This window comes from Anomaloglossus baeobatrachus, chromosome 6 (genome assembly GCF_048569485.1).
Source record: "Anomaloglossus baeobatrachus isolate aAnoBae1 chromosome 6, aAnoBae1.hap1, whole genome shotgun sequence".
Taxonomy (NCBI): domain Eukaryota; kingdom Metazoa; phylum Chordata; class Amphibia; order Anura; family Aromobatidae; genus Anomaloglossus; species Anomaloglossus baeobatrachus.
In genome coordinates, this window is record NC_134358.1 from 433,532,324 (window position 1) to 433,548,005 (window position 15,682).

Here is a 15,682-nt window from a genome sequence, read left to right on the forward strand (position 1 = left end):
TTTTTCCTTCCACATTGCTTTGGTTCCTGTGAAGCACCTAAAGGGTTAATAAACTTTTTGGATGTGGTTTTGAGCAGAGTGAGGGGTGCAGTTTTTAGAATGGGGTCACTTTTGGGTATTTTCTGTCACCTCGGTCTCTCAAAGTCACCTCAAATGTGATGTGGTCCCTAAAAAAAATTATTTTCTAAATTTTGTTGGAAAAATGAGAAATTGCTGATGAACTTTGACCCCTTCTAACTTCCTAACGAAAAAAAAATTTGTTTCGAAAATTGCGCTGATGTAAAGTAGACAAGTGGGAAATGTTATTTAGTAACTATTTTGTGTGACATATTTCTCAGATTTATGGGCATAAATTTTCAAAGTTTGAAAATTGCGAAATTTTCAAAATTTTCGCCAAATTTCCTAAATTTTCACAAATAAACGCAAAAAATATCGGCCTAAATTTACCACTGACATGAAGTACAATATGTCACGAAAAAACAATCTCAGAATCGCCAGGATCCGTTGAAGCGTTCCAGAGTTATAACCTGTCAAAGTGACACTGGTCAGAATTGCAAAAAATGGCCCGGTCATTAGGGTGTTTTAGTGGCCGGGGGTGAAGGGGTTAATACAGTCAAACCAATTTTTTTTTTGTGTACCAGAAACATGAAGACCAGTACACATCCCTTCTGTTTGCACTGCTGATGTGGCAGTCCTGTTTAATTCTTGGTATTTTTGGTGTTGCTCAGCCAGGAAACTAAGGAGATAATTCCTGGCTGTTGTTCCTTTCTGGGCAGGGCAGTCTTCTAGTTAGAGAGAACCAGCAGGATTTTCATATGTAAAGTAAAGTCAGTGCTATACTGGTGCTAGGAGGCTGAATGTAAGCATGCCTTCTGTTCAGAGAGTGAATGTTTTATTTCAGGAATATGTGCAAGTAAAGTTCCAGCAATGCACTGCTTTATAATTGACAGATGCACAGAAAGGGAATACGTGGGTTGGGTCTTGCCATCTATTCCCGCCCCCTTCTGTTTGTGTGTGCTGAAATTAATGTCTATGATGGCAACAGGGGAAGTAAGGCCAGACAGGCAGACAGGGGCGGGAAAAGATAGCAAAATCCGGCCCACAAATTCCCTTCCTGTTGCACCTGTCAATCAAATAGCAGTGCATTGCTGGAACTTTACTTGCACATATTTCTAAAATAAAACATCCAATCTAAGAACAAAAGCTAAGCTTACATTCAGCATCCTAATGCCAGTATAGCGCTGGCTTTACTTTATATATTAAAATCCTGCTGGCTGGTTGCCTTTAAATATCTTAATCTCTGACTCCAATTCCAGTTAAAAATGTATCTTCTCTTGTTCAGTCCTTTGCTTTCAAATCGTGCTTAGCTTGTTGGTATTTCTGAGATTTGTTTCTCGACACCTCCTTTGCCTTCTGATTTCTATCATGGTTCTGACCTGGCTACCTGGTGTAATGCTGCCACCAGGGAGAGCCAGAGCTCTGTAGCATAATACACTACACAGAGCTATGAGAACCAGGAAGTGAATTCACAGCGTTCTCATGCATTACCTCAAAGCACAGGCTTTCCAGGATACTTTCGGTGGAAAGCCGTAATTAACCGATCGGCCCGCACGGATTGAGCCGGCACCCAGGACCGGTCCTCCGGACCGTAACCCTTCCAATGAATCAGATACTGGAGGGAACTACGAACCCAACGAGAGTCGATAATACGCTGAATTTCGTACTCCTCCTCGCCGTCCAGCAGTATCGGAGCCAGAGAGGTCTGAGAATCCACCACCGAAGAAACAAATGGAGGTAAGCAAGGAGGTATGAAACACATTGGGAATATGCAAGGTCTGGGGCAGTTGCAACCGAAAGGCCACCGGGTTGATCACTTCGATGATCTCATAGGGCCCTATAAACTTAGGACCCAACTTAGCAGACGGAACCCTGAGCCTGATATTCCGAGTGGACAACCACACTTTGTCCCCCACGTGAAAGGGGGGTCCCAGAGAACGGCGTTTGTCCGCTTGGCGTTTCTGAGACTGTTGAGCCGTCACGATGCACCGCCGTACCTCCTTCCACACCTCCCCCAGATGCTGAACGATGGAGTCGGCCCCTGGACACCCCGAATCCACTCTAGAGAAGGTCCCGAAGTGAGGGTGAAACCCGTAATTACAGAAGAAGGGAGAAGTTCCCGTAGACTGATGGACTCTGCTATTGAATGCAAACTCAGCAAGGGGCAAAAACGTACACCAATCCTCCTGTTGAGCAGAAACCAAGCACCGCAGGATTTGCTCAAGGGTCTGATTTGTCCTTTCCGTCTGCCCATTGGACTCGGGATGATAGGCGGACGAGAAAGACAACTCAATTCCCAACCGCCTGCACAAGGCCCTCGAAAAACCGAGAAATGAATTGTACCCCCCTGTCAGACACAATATTCAGGGGCAACCCATGTAACCGAACCACCTGGTCAATAAAGTGGTTGGCAAGGGCCGCAGCAAAAGGTAGACCGGAGAGGGGAACAAAATGTGCCTGTTTACTAAAACGATTCACCACCACCCAGATCACAGTCATACCATTTGAGACAGGGAGGTCCGTAATGAAATCCATGGACAAGTGGGTCCATGGTCTTTCAGGAACAGGTAATGGAACCAGTAACCTGGCCGGCCGGTTACGACATACCTTAGCACGGGCACATGTAGCACAGTCAGACACAAACCGAGCAACATCTGAGTGAAGAGATGGCCACCAAAACAGTCGAGCAACAGCCCTGCGAGTGGCTGTAACTCCAGGATGGCCACTAAGTACGGACTCATGGAACTCTTGAAGTACCCGTAACCGGAGGTGCAAAGGGACAAACAGTTTAGTGTCTGGAGCGGAAGATGGCGCTAAGGACTGGGCCTCCCTGACCTCAGCTTCCAAATCGGATGACAAGGCAGCGACCACCACCCCTCGCGGAAGAATGGAGGAAGGAGGCTCTGGAGGTGACACCGGGTCCAAACTACGAGACAGTGCATCTGCCCTCACGTTTTTAGACCCCGGCCTAGGAATCTAGAAAAGAAAAGAGCCCACCTTGCTTGTCGAGGCGTCAATTTCTTGGCGGACTCGATATACGCGAGGTTTTTATGATCAGTGATGACAGTAATACGGTGAACAGCACCCTCCAAAAAATGCCTCCATTCTTCGAATGCCAACTTTACCGCCAATAATTCACGGTTACCCACATCATAGTTCCTCTCAGCCGGAGTGAATTTCTTGGAAAAGAACGCACATGGTCGCAGATTAGTCAGAGTAGCAGGGCCCTGAGAGAGAACAGCTCCCACCCACACCTCTGAGGCGTCCACCTCCACAATAAATGGCGCCTCGAGGTCAGGCTGTACCAGGACCGGTGCGGACATGAACCGGTCCTTTAACTCAAGAAAGGCCTGGACAGCCGTTTGCGACCAGTTCTGCAGATCTGCCCCTTTCCGTGCAAGGTCAGTCAATGGCTTGGCAATTTGAGACAACCCCTTAATGAACCTTCGATAATAATTTGCGAAACCCAAAAAGCATTGTAGCGCCTTGATATCCCTGGGTTGCACCCAATCCACGATAGCCTGCACCTTTCCTGGGTCCATTTTAAACCCATCACGAGAAAGGAGTAACCCAAGAAAGGCTATTTCCTGAACAGAGAAAACACATTTTTCAAGCTTGGCAAACAGATGGTTATCACGTAATCTCTGTAATACTGAGCGAACATGCATAATATGCGTATCTCTATAGGCAGAATAAATCAAAATGTCATCGAGATAGATGACCACAAAACGACCAAGAAAATCAGAGAAGATATCGTTGATGAAATTTTGAAACACCGCAGGGGCATTTGTTAGACCAAAAGGCATCACCAAATTCTCGAATAACCCCTCTGATGTCAGAAAGGCCGTTTTCCACTCATCCCCTTCTCTAATACGGATAAGATTATAGGCCCCCCTGAGATCTAGTTTAGTAAACTACCGGGCTTCAGAGAGTTGGTTGTAGAGATCAGGGATGAGTGGAAGCGGATACGTGTTTTTCACAGTAATTTTGTTTAATTCTCGGAAATCGAGACATGGCCTTAATCCTCCGTCCTTCTTCTTTACAAAAAAGAACCCAGCAGCCACAGGGGAAGAAGAAGGACGGATATGCCCTTTACGTATACTATCAGATATGTATGATTTCATAGCAGCCCTTTCTGGACCCGAGAGGTGATATAAACGGGCCTTGGGCAATTTGGTATTGGGAAGTAAATCGATGGCACAGTCATATGGGCGATGAGGCGGCAAAACCTCGGCCTCTGTTTCCGAGAATACGTCTCCGTAGTCCCTCAGGTATTCCGGAAGACCCTCAGGACTTACGGAGAACACAGGTACAGATTGTAAACACCTTTTATGACAAGCAGGACTCCATTTGACTATGGTACGACACTCCCAATCAATAACGGGATTATGTAACCTTAACCATGGATACCCCAACACTAATCCAGCAGGGAGATTGGCCATTACAAAACAAGAAATAGTTTCAGAATGCAGAGACCCAATCACAAGAGTAAATTTTTTAGTAGCAAACCGAATGAGGTTTTGAGGCAGCGGTGTTTTATCAATTGCCAGGAGTTGAATGGGTCCTTCTAACCTCACTGTCCCTAACTCTAATCTTTGGACCAACTCAAAGTAAATGAAGTTCATAGCGGACCCACAGTCAACAAAGGCAGTAGCAGACCAGACCGACTCCTTGACCCGGAGGTCGACATTCAGAAGTATCTTATTGGAGGAGAGGAAAGGTACCTGATAGTCTGGGCAACCTCCTAGACCGTTACCCAGACTTAGAAGTTTCCTGACGACTGTTTAGCGGAGGGGCAAGCCGGGCAGTCTTTCCTCCAGTGTCCATGGTGTCCACAATAGAAGCACAGCTTGAGATCCCGGCGTCTTCTCCTCTCCTTCTCATCCGGACTGATGGCTCCAACTTCCATCTGTTCCATAGCCGGCAAAGAAGGTGCCCTAGGTAGAGGGGGCAGAATCTCACACATGGTGCCCCTTCTTTCCCGTAATCTGCGGTCCATACGAACTGCCTCAGTCATCGCATCATCCAAGGTGCTGGGAGGAGGGTGCAGAGCCAAAGTGTCTTTCAGGGAGTCCGAAAGACCTCTCCGGAATTGGCACCTGAGTGCAGAATCATTCCATCGTACCTCAGTGGACCACTGCCGAAACTCTGAACAATATAGCTCAGCAGTGTGATTTCCCTGAGTGAGACACATGATCCTGTCCTCAGCCACCCATACACGGTCTGGTTCGTCATATATCACCCCGAGGGAGTCAAGGAAGAGGTCAACCGAATGCTGTTCCGGGGCCGAAGGGGGTAGGGAAAACGCCCAGGTCTGGGGACCCCCTCTAAGTAACGACATGATGATCCCCACCCGCTGGGTCTCATTCCCCGAGGACCGAGGCCGGAGAGTGAAGAGAAGCCTGCAACTCTCCCTAAATGTCTGAAATAGGTTTTTCTCCCCCGAGAATTTATCGGGGAGCATCACCGTGGGTTCGGGGGAGGTCAGTTGGACATCAGTGGGACTATGCTGTCCTATGGTTTGTGAGGTAGCTGCCACTGAGGTGGCCCTCGCAGAAGCGCAGACCTCACTCTGCAGCATATTGTGTGAAGCTACCAGGGTGCGATGCTCTGCAGCCAAATCCTGCACCAGCTGCGTAAGGTTGGCTACTTGCTCGCACAAGGTACTGAGTGGATCCATTACAGTTTTTTATGCTGTAAAGTTGGATCCCACTACCAAGAAATAAATGTCTTTTTTTTTTTTTTCTCTATGGGAGATAAAGCCTATAAAGGCCGGCTATACTGTAATGCTGCCACCAGGGGGAGCCAGAGCTCTGTAGCATAATATACTACACAGAGCTATGAGAACCAGGAAGTGAATTCACAGCGTTCTCATGCATTACCTCAAAGCACAGTTGACAAGCAGAGCTGCAGACCATGCAAGGGAATAGTCACACAGGCTGGGTCAAACACCGTACGGGCAGAAGCAGGACCGGAGGGACGAGCAAAAGCGGAGTCAAAGTCAGGCCAAGATCAGTACCGAGGAAGCAACCGAGTGGGGAAATAGGAGAGGGGACAGAGGACAGGAGGGACGACCAGGGGATGGAACACAGACAAGGGCACGGAGGCACAGGAACAGACAGATCAGGATATCACTCACAGGACCAGCAATCACAGGCAAAGCAGTGCTAAGCTTATAGCCGGCACTGGTTCACTGGAAATGCTAGCTTTTAAGGCATCCAGGGTCTGGAAGTGAGGCTCGAGAGAAGGCTCCGCCCCCTAGCCATGTGGACAGGGAGGCGAACCATAACACCTGGCTTATCCTTCCAGCCTGCCCCATTGGCAAGCAGCTGACTCCATAGTCCCAAACTATGAGCCCCTGGGATCTGGTAAATAGAGTGACATGTGCCAAATCTGTCTGTGGTAGCCATTTTTTAGAGCTGCCAGGTGACCACTGACTGAGATGGCAGTAAAAGCATCTATTGACCTGAATAGACAAGGCTCATCTGAAATACAGAAGAGACTAGCGCATGCTGCAATTTTTGTTGCATGGATATTTGGCTGAATGAAAACATTGTCATCTGTATAGATCGAATGAATATGGGGTACTTTGAACGCTGCGACATCGCAAGCCGATGCTGCGATGCTGAGCGCGATAGTCCCCACCCCCGTCGCAGCTGCGATATCATTGTGATAGCTGTCGTAGCGAATATTATCGCTACGGCTGCTTCACATGCACTCACCTACCGTGTGATGTCACTCTGGCCGGCGAACCGCCTCCTTATTAAGAGGGCGGGTTGTGCGGCGTCACTGCGACGTCACACGGCAGGCGGCCAATAGGAGCGGAGGGGTGGAGATGAGCGGGATGTAAACATCCCGCCCACCTCCTTCCTTACGCATAGCCACCGGGAGCCGTGGTGACACAGGTAGGAGATGTTCCTCGCTCCTGCGACTTCACACACAGCGATGTGTGCTGCCGCAGGAGCGAAGAACAACATCGGACCTTCACGTCAGCGTAATTATGGAATTTGCCAACGCTACACCGATGATACGATTACGACGCTTTTGTGCTCGTTAATCGTATCATCTAGGATTTACACACTACGATGTTGTCACGCTCCTCGGGTCCCCTGCCTTGCTTCCCGGCTCCCCTGCCTCGCTCCCCGGCTCACCTGCCACGCTCCCCGGCTTCCCTGCCTCGCTCCCCGGCTCCTCTGTCAGGCGTCCCCCGCTCCACAGCCGCCAGCCCCCATCACCTGCGGTCCCCAGGCGGCCCGGTCCCCGCTCCCGGCGCCCGTCGGCAGCTCTGCTCCAGGCCGGCTCCCCTGCCTCCTGTTCACCGCTCCCTGCCTTGGCTTCTGGCACCCGGGCCTCGCGCATGCGCATTAGGGCGCGCGCGCGGTCATTGACCCTTTCTTAAAGGGCCAGTGTCCTCCAACAGGATATTGAAGGATCAGGTACTGGGTATATAGGGGGATCCTTTCCAAGTGGGCGGGGCCTGTTCTTCGTGTTTTCTAAGCTAGGAGTCAGGTCTCCTTGTGTCTGTGATATAGTCACCTATCTCTCTCGTAGAGCCGCTCCTGCCTCGCCAACCGGTCCTGACGATACACGAACCCTGAACGGTGACGGCCTGCCATCCCGTCAGTTCCTGCCATCTCCGATCCCTGTGGTGACCCGTCTTCTCGCTCCATTGGTTCCGGACTCTGCCTGACGACATCTCGGCCTCCGAACCTGAGCTCCGTCACCCGGACTACCATCAGAGACCCCGTGGTCCCAGGGACTTCTTTACTCCACTCCTCTAAACGGACTGTCCTGCTAGTGCTCTGGCTACCGGGCACCTTGCCCTCGGTGAGGTGTTCAGCCCAGTGGATCCACCTCCTGGGTCTGCCCGTCCACCTGGCCCTAACAGATGTCGAGAGTGACGCAGGAAGTGCGTCACTTTCGACATGACCCCACCGACATCGCACCTGCGATGTCGTAGTGTGCAAAGCCCGCCTAACACTGATCTGTGTGCTGTGTGTCAGGTTTGTTTATTATAAGGACAACACTCTCACTAAAGATACATTAATGTGAACATACTCTAAGGCCACGTGCACACGCTGAGTATTTGGTGAGTTTTTTTCTCAGTATTCGTAGCCAAAACCATGATTGGGCGGAGGGCTTATTTTTGCATGGCAAGATATCATTTTTATTGATCACATTTTGGGGTTAAAATCACTTTTTATTACACTTATTAGGCTGTGTGGCCACTATGAGTTTTTGATGCTGTGTATTTTCGTTGTTCAGCAGAGTGGATGGGATTTATAGAAATCTCCTGCCCTCTCTGCTTCTTATTTTCACTCAGTATAAACTGTCCTGTGGTGCGTGTTTCAATTCTGCAACATGTCAGTTTCTCTTACGCATTCACTTAAGGTCACTTTACACACAGAGATAAATCTTTCGCAGATCTGTGGTTGCAGTGAAATCATGGACATATTGTTCCATTTGTACACAGCCACAAACCTGGCACTGATTGTCCACAATTTCACTGTAAACACAGATCTGCCGCAGATTTATCTCTGTGTGTAAAGTGGCCTTTAGTTTTCTGTGCAGATTTTCCCCATAGGGTTGGCTGAGGTGTGGAAAATCCGCAGGTAAAATTGCATATGCACTTTTAGTGCTTTTCCACTGCAGAAACACACAGAAAGCTCATGTAATTCGTATATAACTTTATCAATAAAATTTTGACAAAGCCAGATACCAGGAAGTATATAAAACAAAACAGCTTTATTTAAAGCATGACAAAACAAAAACAGACAAAAGAGGTAGTGTGCCGCACCCGTGCCAGCAGCCGGTGCTGCTCAGATCCGGATCTACGGTGCGGCTCGAGGGGTCCTCCGGACCCGGGGGTCGCGCGGACACTCTGAATATTAGGGGGACGTATTTATATGAGATTGTTTGTAGAATGTCTGTGACACCACCCTCGGTGTGTGGTGAGATGTAGCACCACCACTGCCGTTGCGGGGCTCCCGGGGACATTGGGCTGGCAGCTGGATGTCAACCCCTCCGTGGGTAGGGATTGATGTCCTGGGGGCCCAGTGTCTCTATGCTGAGGATGGTGATTGCAAGGGCCGGCGCACCCGGCCAGACCGGGGATGTTACTCACGGTCGAATAAAGCACACAAGTCCTGTGGTAAACCAAGGTGATGGTGGCAAGCTGCCGCAGATGGGTGTATCTGATCCCACACCAGGGCTGGTAGTCAAAGTCTATCTCCTATGCACTCAGTGTGTTGTAGGTAGGACTTCCCGGTGTGAAACACGGGAGTCCACTCCCGGTCCTTTGGTTGGGAGCCGTGCCCATCTGACACTGACCCTTGGGATCTACGGGCCCTGGCGGTTACCCTATCCCTTTCTGTGGGTGGTTTTCTACTTTTCGGGACTTAGGTTGGGACAGGACCTAAAATCCTGCCCTCAATTGGTTAATTAGCTAGGCCGTTGGTGCCGGTCCTGGCTTCAGGGTCCAAGTACCCCCTCTGTGCACATGGTTTCCGGGTCGGTTCTCCGGTGTCGGTAGCGGTGGGCTACAACCCTGTCCCGGTCCACCTTGGATCTCTGCAGCCATCTTCCCGTCTCCTGCAGACTCTGGCTACCGTCTGCCACCTAACCAAGGTGTCAGGGCTCCGACCCTGGCACCTGCCAGACTTCACTCCTCACTTGAACTCTACCTTACTGATCTGCTCTGTTTTCCCGCCCGAGGCTCTCCAGACCCCTAAGTGAGCGTTTCCTAACCACCTGGTCCCGCCCACTGGTGTGTCCGTCCTTCCCTGAGGGGGGTGACTAGGATTTCAGGTTGGCTGATTTAACCCTTCGTGGGATAGGTGTTGTGCGGGGGCCTACATGTACAACTATCTGGGTTTCCAGGGCACTACATTAGCGTCACAAATGCAGTTCAAATACATGTGAAAAAATGCAAGTAACCGTATTTATATAATAGGTGTGTAAATGATGCTGAAATTCCGCAACATCAAAAACTCACCAAAAGCTCATTGTGGGAACATTATGGAGGAATTTCTAATAAGAGTTAATTTGTGATTTGTTTTTACAAGCAATTTGCAATAATACTCATTTAATAAGGTGAGAACACTCAATTAACCAAGGAAAGAGTGGCCCCCTGTCTGGCAGACCAGTCTAACCATGTATTACATGAACAACATTAGTTTGTAAATAATTAAATAATAAAATGTATAGTCCTCAGGAGACTCCACGATTTGGCTGGAGTATGGAGAAAGTGTTTATTTTCATGAAACATCCTTTCATTAGGCATGTCCACTACCAGTAAATCACTTTTTTTAATGTACCAGGGGTAAAAAATAACAGTATTTCTTATGGCCCATTAAAAAAAAAAAGTTTAAAAGTAAATCATAACCCCTTTAAAGGGAATCTGTCAGCAGGTTTTTGGTATGTAAGCTGAAGCCAGCTGCAAGATTTAACACAGAATTCAGGAATGCCTGTCTTGTCAAGGTCTAATCTGTTTTTCATTTGCCATATTTGTTTAAGCAGGGCCCTTATCATTGCTCAAGTCTGGCACACAGCAGTCCAACATGCCCCATCCTCTGACTGACATCCTACTGTCAATGTACAGTCTCTATAGAGAGCCTGCAGTGGATGGAACAACTCTCTCAGCTCTGCTACATGACTAAATCTAAAAATTCTGAATGTGTCAGAACAGCTGCACCCAGTAATCTAAGTGATACATCATTGGATTTAGGATCTCTTTGCCTACATCATGCTGCTCTCAGATAAGATTCACTTTACAGACAGAACTGCAAAAAGGATTGTGCTTAAATGTCTACATATTTTTATGCAGTTATTACAGTTACAATGGACATATGGATGGACTTTTTCATTTCCTATAAACGTAAAAACTGTTAAGTCTCATTTTTTGTCTATTTTTACATTGTGTTTAACAAATCAGAAAACATTCAACATGACAACTATGCTATAACAGATGACATCCGGAGGGGGTTAATATTTTTTCACAGCACGGTATGTGTGGGGCATACTGTATAATTCAGTGGACTGTCTAAGCATCTCTACTTCATCTATCTTTCCCATTACAGCACAACCAATATATTCTGTACTAGGAACATAAATAGGTCATGGTCAAGAGTCTTCACTTCCAGCAGTCATCCGAATACACCTCTTTATACATCACATTATACTTCGTGTCATCCCTTATATGCCAATTTTTTTTCTAGTTCATATATTATATATGTCGGCATTCACATTTATCGGTACAGGGTATACACGAGGCAGTTATCCGTTCTGCACCAACATTAAGACCACCCTTTGTTGTCCACATCTAAGGCTACCATATTTGTGAAAGGTACAAAGATACTGCTGCAAAAGTCCAGTCATTGGGCAGGAAAGATTTGTAATATTTAGGATATCAGAAAGCAATTTTAATTGTATTAAACTGCACCCTGATCCACCTATCAACCATCCAAAACTAAGGTACATCTATTTGGATTTTTTTTTCATTTGTTGATAAAAAAAAAATGACATTGGCTTATGTGATATTCCTACTGGGCTTTATAAGGGTTGTTCACTACCTGGACACCCTCCTTTTAAAGAGAACCTGTCAGGTGTATTTCTAAAGATCCTTTATGATATGCTAATGAGGGCAGGGACTAGTCACAAGGCGTTATTTCACCTGACTAGTCTGCCCTCTTAGCATGTTAACATATGTATAGGGTGTGCGAACATGCCATTTAATGCCCCTTGCCCAACGTACCTATGTCCCTTGTCACCGCTTCAGAACACCGGGTTTTGGGTCAGTGAGTATGATCAGAATGCCGCCACTTCCGGTCATGGGTACTAGACCTCTCTGAAGTTAGGACACATACACCCAGCTTCATAGTGCGCATGACCTGCCGTTTTGAGCATTCTGGTCATGCACACTGACCCTAAACCAGGTATTCTGAAGTGATGACAATGGACACAGGTACATGCGTTACCACTGATGACGCTGATTGCCCATTGAATTTGCATTCAATAGTATTGAATAGCATGTTAGTACGCCCCTGTGGGCATGCTAACATGCTAAGAGGGCGGACTAGTCGGGGGAAATAACTCCCTTGCGACTAGTCACTAGCTTCATTAGCTTATCATAAAGTATGTTTAGAAATACTTTTTCTAAAGATCTCTTTATGTATTGTCCCTTACAAAACAAGGATTAAGCCAGAACACATATGTAGGCATAGGATATACTATACTAGAGACTGTACGTAAAGTCTATTTACTAACCTGAAGTGACATATGCACCCAATCTAAGCAGCATCTGTATGCAAAAGAATGCATTGAAGTGATATGTCACATCGAATCAAAATGTAATGGCTCCTTGCCGCTATCACTTTTACGGGAACATGTTATGTATGTTTTCAAAGAAACTTATCTGTGTTATAAATGGTCCCCATACAATCACAAAACTTGATCTCATTTCATAGCTTACGTGCAAAATAAGCTACAAACAATTAAAGGGGTTATCCACTACTAGGACAGCCCTTCTCATTCCTCATGTTTGGCCCCATTAAAATAAAAAAGCTTATACCAACCTTGTCTGCCGACACCTTTCCAGCGCCTGTTCTCAGGCTCCTAAGCGCGTACTCAGTAAAGCATCAGGAATTACCGTATATAAGAGCAAAAATTGTCCACTTTGGACATAGTGACAGGTCCCTTTTAAGCAGGTATGTCAGGTAGTTTTTAGATTTCTGAACTCTCGTAATGGTTTCATGTTGCTGTATGTATTTATAATGTTGACTCCATGTCTTCCACTAGTTGGTTAAGTACTAACTGTGCTGGTATCTACATTGTAGAAAATGAATTATGACGGTTTTACGTAGTTTCTCTCAGCTCTGCTAAAATGGTCAGGGCTGGAGCATGATGGGGGCGCAGCGAGGAGTGACGCCAGTTTGTTTAATTCATGACAAGCTTTGGTGTTCCTTAGGCCACAAATCTTACTCTAGTTAAGGATCGGAGTACGTTTTCTGGCGAGGCGCACGTAGGCACATGTCACTCGCAAAGATTACAGTTTCTCAACAAAGATGTTAGAGGTAAGCTTTTCAGCAAAGTATTGCTGTTAAATGATAAAGAGTAAAGGCTGCTTTACACACAACGATATCGCTAGCGATCTCGTTAGCGATGTGACATGCCCAGATCGTTGTTACAATGTGCCGAGATCGCTCATAGGTCTTTTTGTAGCGGACACACGTACACATCTCACAAACGACGGTACATCGTTCAGCGATATATTGTTTGACCAAGGCGGTCGTGTGGATGTTGTTCGTCGTTGGCAGGGTGTCAAACGTAGCAATATGTCTGCTGCGTTCCAAACGACGAACAATATTTTGAAACTGAACGACGTGTCAATGATCAACGATTTTCACCCTATTTGCGATCGTTCGGAGTCGCACATAGGTGTCACACGCAACGACGTCGCTTACGATGACGGAAGTGCGTCACGAAAACCGAGACCCCGACGACATATCGTCAGATAAATCGTAGCGTGTAAAGCAGCCTTTACTCTCCGTTTCTTAAAGGCTAAAATTGTAAAGAGCTTGTATAAACAATTTAGCTATTAAAAATCCTCTCTGTTCAATAGAATGTTTTTTTCTCATTTTATTGTTTACTGCTCATTTCTAAGGTTACCGGCCACTGCTGCAATCCAACAGCAGTGGTTGAACATGGATAGTACTTACATACTGTTTCCCACAGAATAGAAGAAAAAGTGGTAATCCAGCGCCACAAAATTAGTAAAAAAGACAACCTTTATTCCATAATTGTCTCCATGCAGAATAAAAATTCTATAGTGAACAATAAAAGGCTTTCACACATTTCAAACTTCTCAGAGTTCTTACTCATACAAATGATCACTTCATAAGATTAAGAACTCTGAGAAGTTTGAAACGTGTGAAAGCCTTTTCTTGTTCACTTTGTAATTTTTATTCTGGATGGAGACAATTATGGAATAAATATCGTCTTTTTAACTAATTTTGTGATGCTGGGTTTCCATTTGTTTTCTATTTTTACTATTTCCCAAGGAGCAGGTCTGGGCACCCTGTTCATAACTACTTTTATTGGGATTCCTGCATCTGTGGTGAGCTGATAAATTCCCTTTTCCTTGTTTTCCACACAGCTTATAAACGATGCTCTGAAGCTGGGTGGATGGCTGGATTGGATTGTTAGCTCCTAATCCATACAGTTTCAGTGCCCCTGTTCTCTTCCAAACCTGCCTCAACTTGCAGCATTGGAGAACACACAATTGGAACTGCACTGTCAATCAAGTAGGAGCGCTCCACCCCAAGTGCAAGCAGGAAGCCTGGGGCGCTCTGGGTTTACATGAAACAACCCCTTTCCGTAACAACCATTAGAATTTAGAACATAAATGGTAACTTGTATCCAAACCTGCTGATATGTTCTTTGGGTGATCAGTGTCTCCTCGTCATTGTCTTCTTCTTCGTCTATGGATTCTATATCACTTTCTTCTGAGCAAGATTCAAAACCATCTTCATAATATTCTTCTGCTACTTGTGGGTCTTCTGGAATATCTTCAAAATCAAAATACAAACTATTAAACATCTATACTGATTAAAGCCATTATAACTCCTAACATATGTGTTGCAGCATATGTGAATTCATGCCCTGCCAACTTCATTCAGACTAAAATGGTAATGTAGCAGATTTTTAACAGAATGGCATGTGGGTGAAGGTAGCGTATGGTGGCATAATGGAGGAAAATTGTGTCTTGGGGGCTTATAAGGTCAAAACAATATCAGCATCATTCAGACATGCGTGATTTTTCAAGTACGCAAAAAATAATACTAGTGACATCAGTGTTTTGGATCCGAATTTCATCAGATTGGTCTGTGTGTCAGGTTTTACCATCAGTATTTAATCTATGATTTTCACGTATGAAAAAAAAAATTACAAAGCTTTTCCTATATATTGTAATCTTAAATAATCACAAACTGCATTCTGATGTCATCTGCTGTGTACTGTCTGTGATTTTCATGGACCCCGTAGTCTTGTACTGCTCTTTTTTCTGCCCTTAACCTAATATGCGTCGATCCAGGCTTCAAGCCTACAATTTAATGGGTAGACAGGAACCTACTTAAATTAAAATTGAAAACTCTCTCAAGATTGTGGGAGGAGCGCTTAGTCAGAAAGAAATGAACTACAACATGAATCTCGTCATTTTATGAGCTAGGTATCTCATTTTTAAAACTTATTTTCAATAGCAGTAATACAGTTCCAAAATTCCTATATTCGATGTTGGCATACTTTAGCGTTTCAGAGTGCAGCTGTATATTTTAAGCAGTACATTCTGTGACGCCCCTGGACTATTCAGGTCGTCACAGGGTACTGCACAAACTGCCCTCCCCATGCAGTATTCAACCCCCATGGTTCTGGGTCTCTATCCTGCAGTACTGCCTCCACCAGCATTCATAAACCCTAGATACACTTTGCACCACACCTGTCAGGCACACCAGTGGGCTGCTTCAGCAGGAATAGGGCTGCCCACCTAGGGGTCAGACAGGGAGGTGGGAGGTGTCGAGTTCAGTTCAGTGGTTGCCCTCGAGCTGTGAGGAGCTCTGAGGAAGCTGGGAGT

The 15,682-nt window shown here is 46.2% G+C and overlaps 1 protein-coding gene across 1 annotated transcript in view; it reads right to left on the reverse strand.

The window, feature by feature from the left end:
* The window catches only part of NEK11 (NIMA related kinase 11), a 430,667-nt gene that overhangs the window by 97,266 nt on the left and 317,719 nt on the right, over positions 1–15,682 (reverse strand). The window contains exon 13 of the mRNA XM_075315207.1: positions 14,479–14,621. Within this exon, the coding sequence (XP_075171322.1) occupies positions 14,479–14,621 (143 nt within the window). The remainder of the gene's footprint in view (positions 1–14,478; positions 14,622–15,682) is intronic.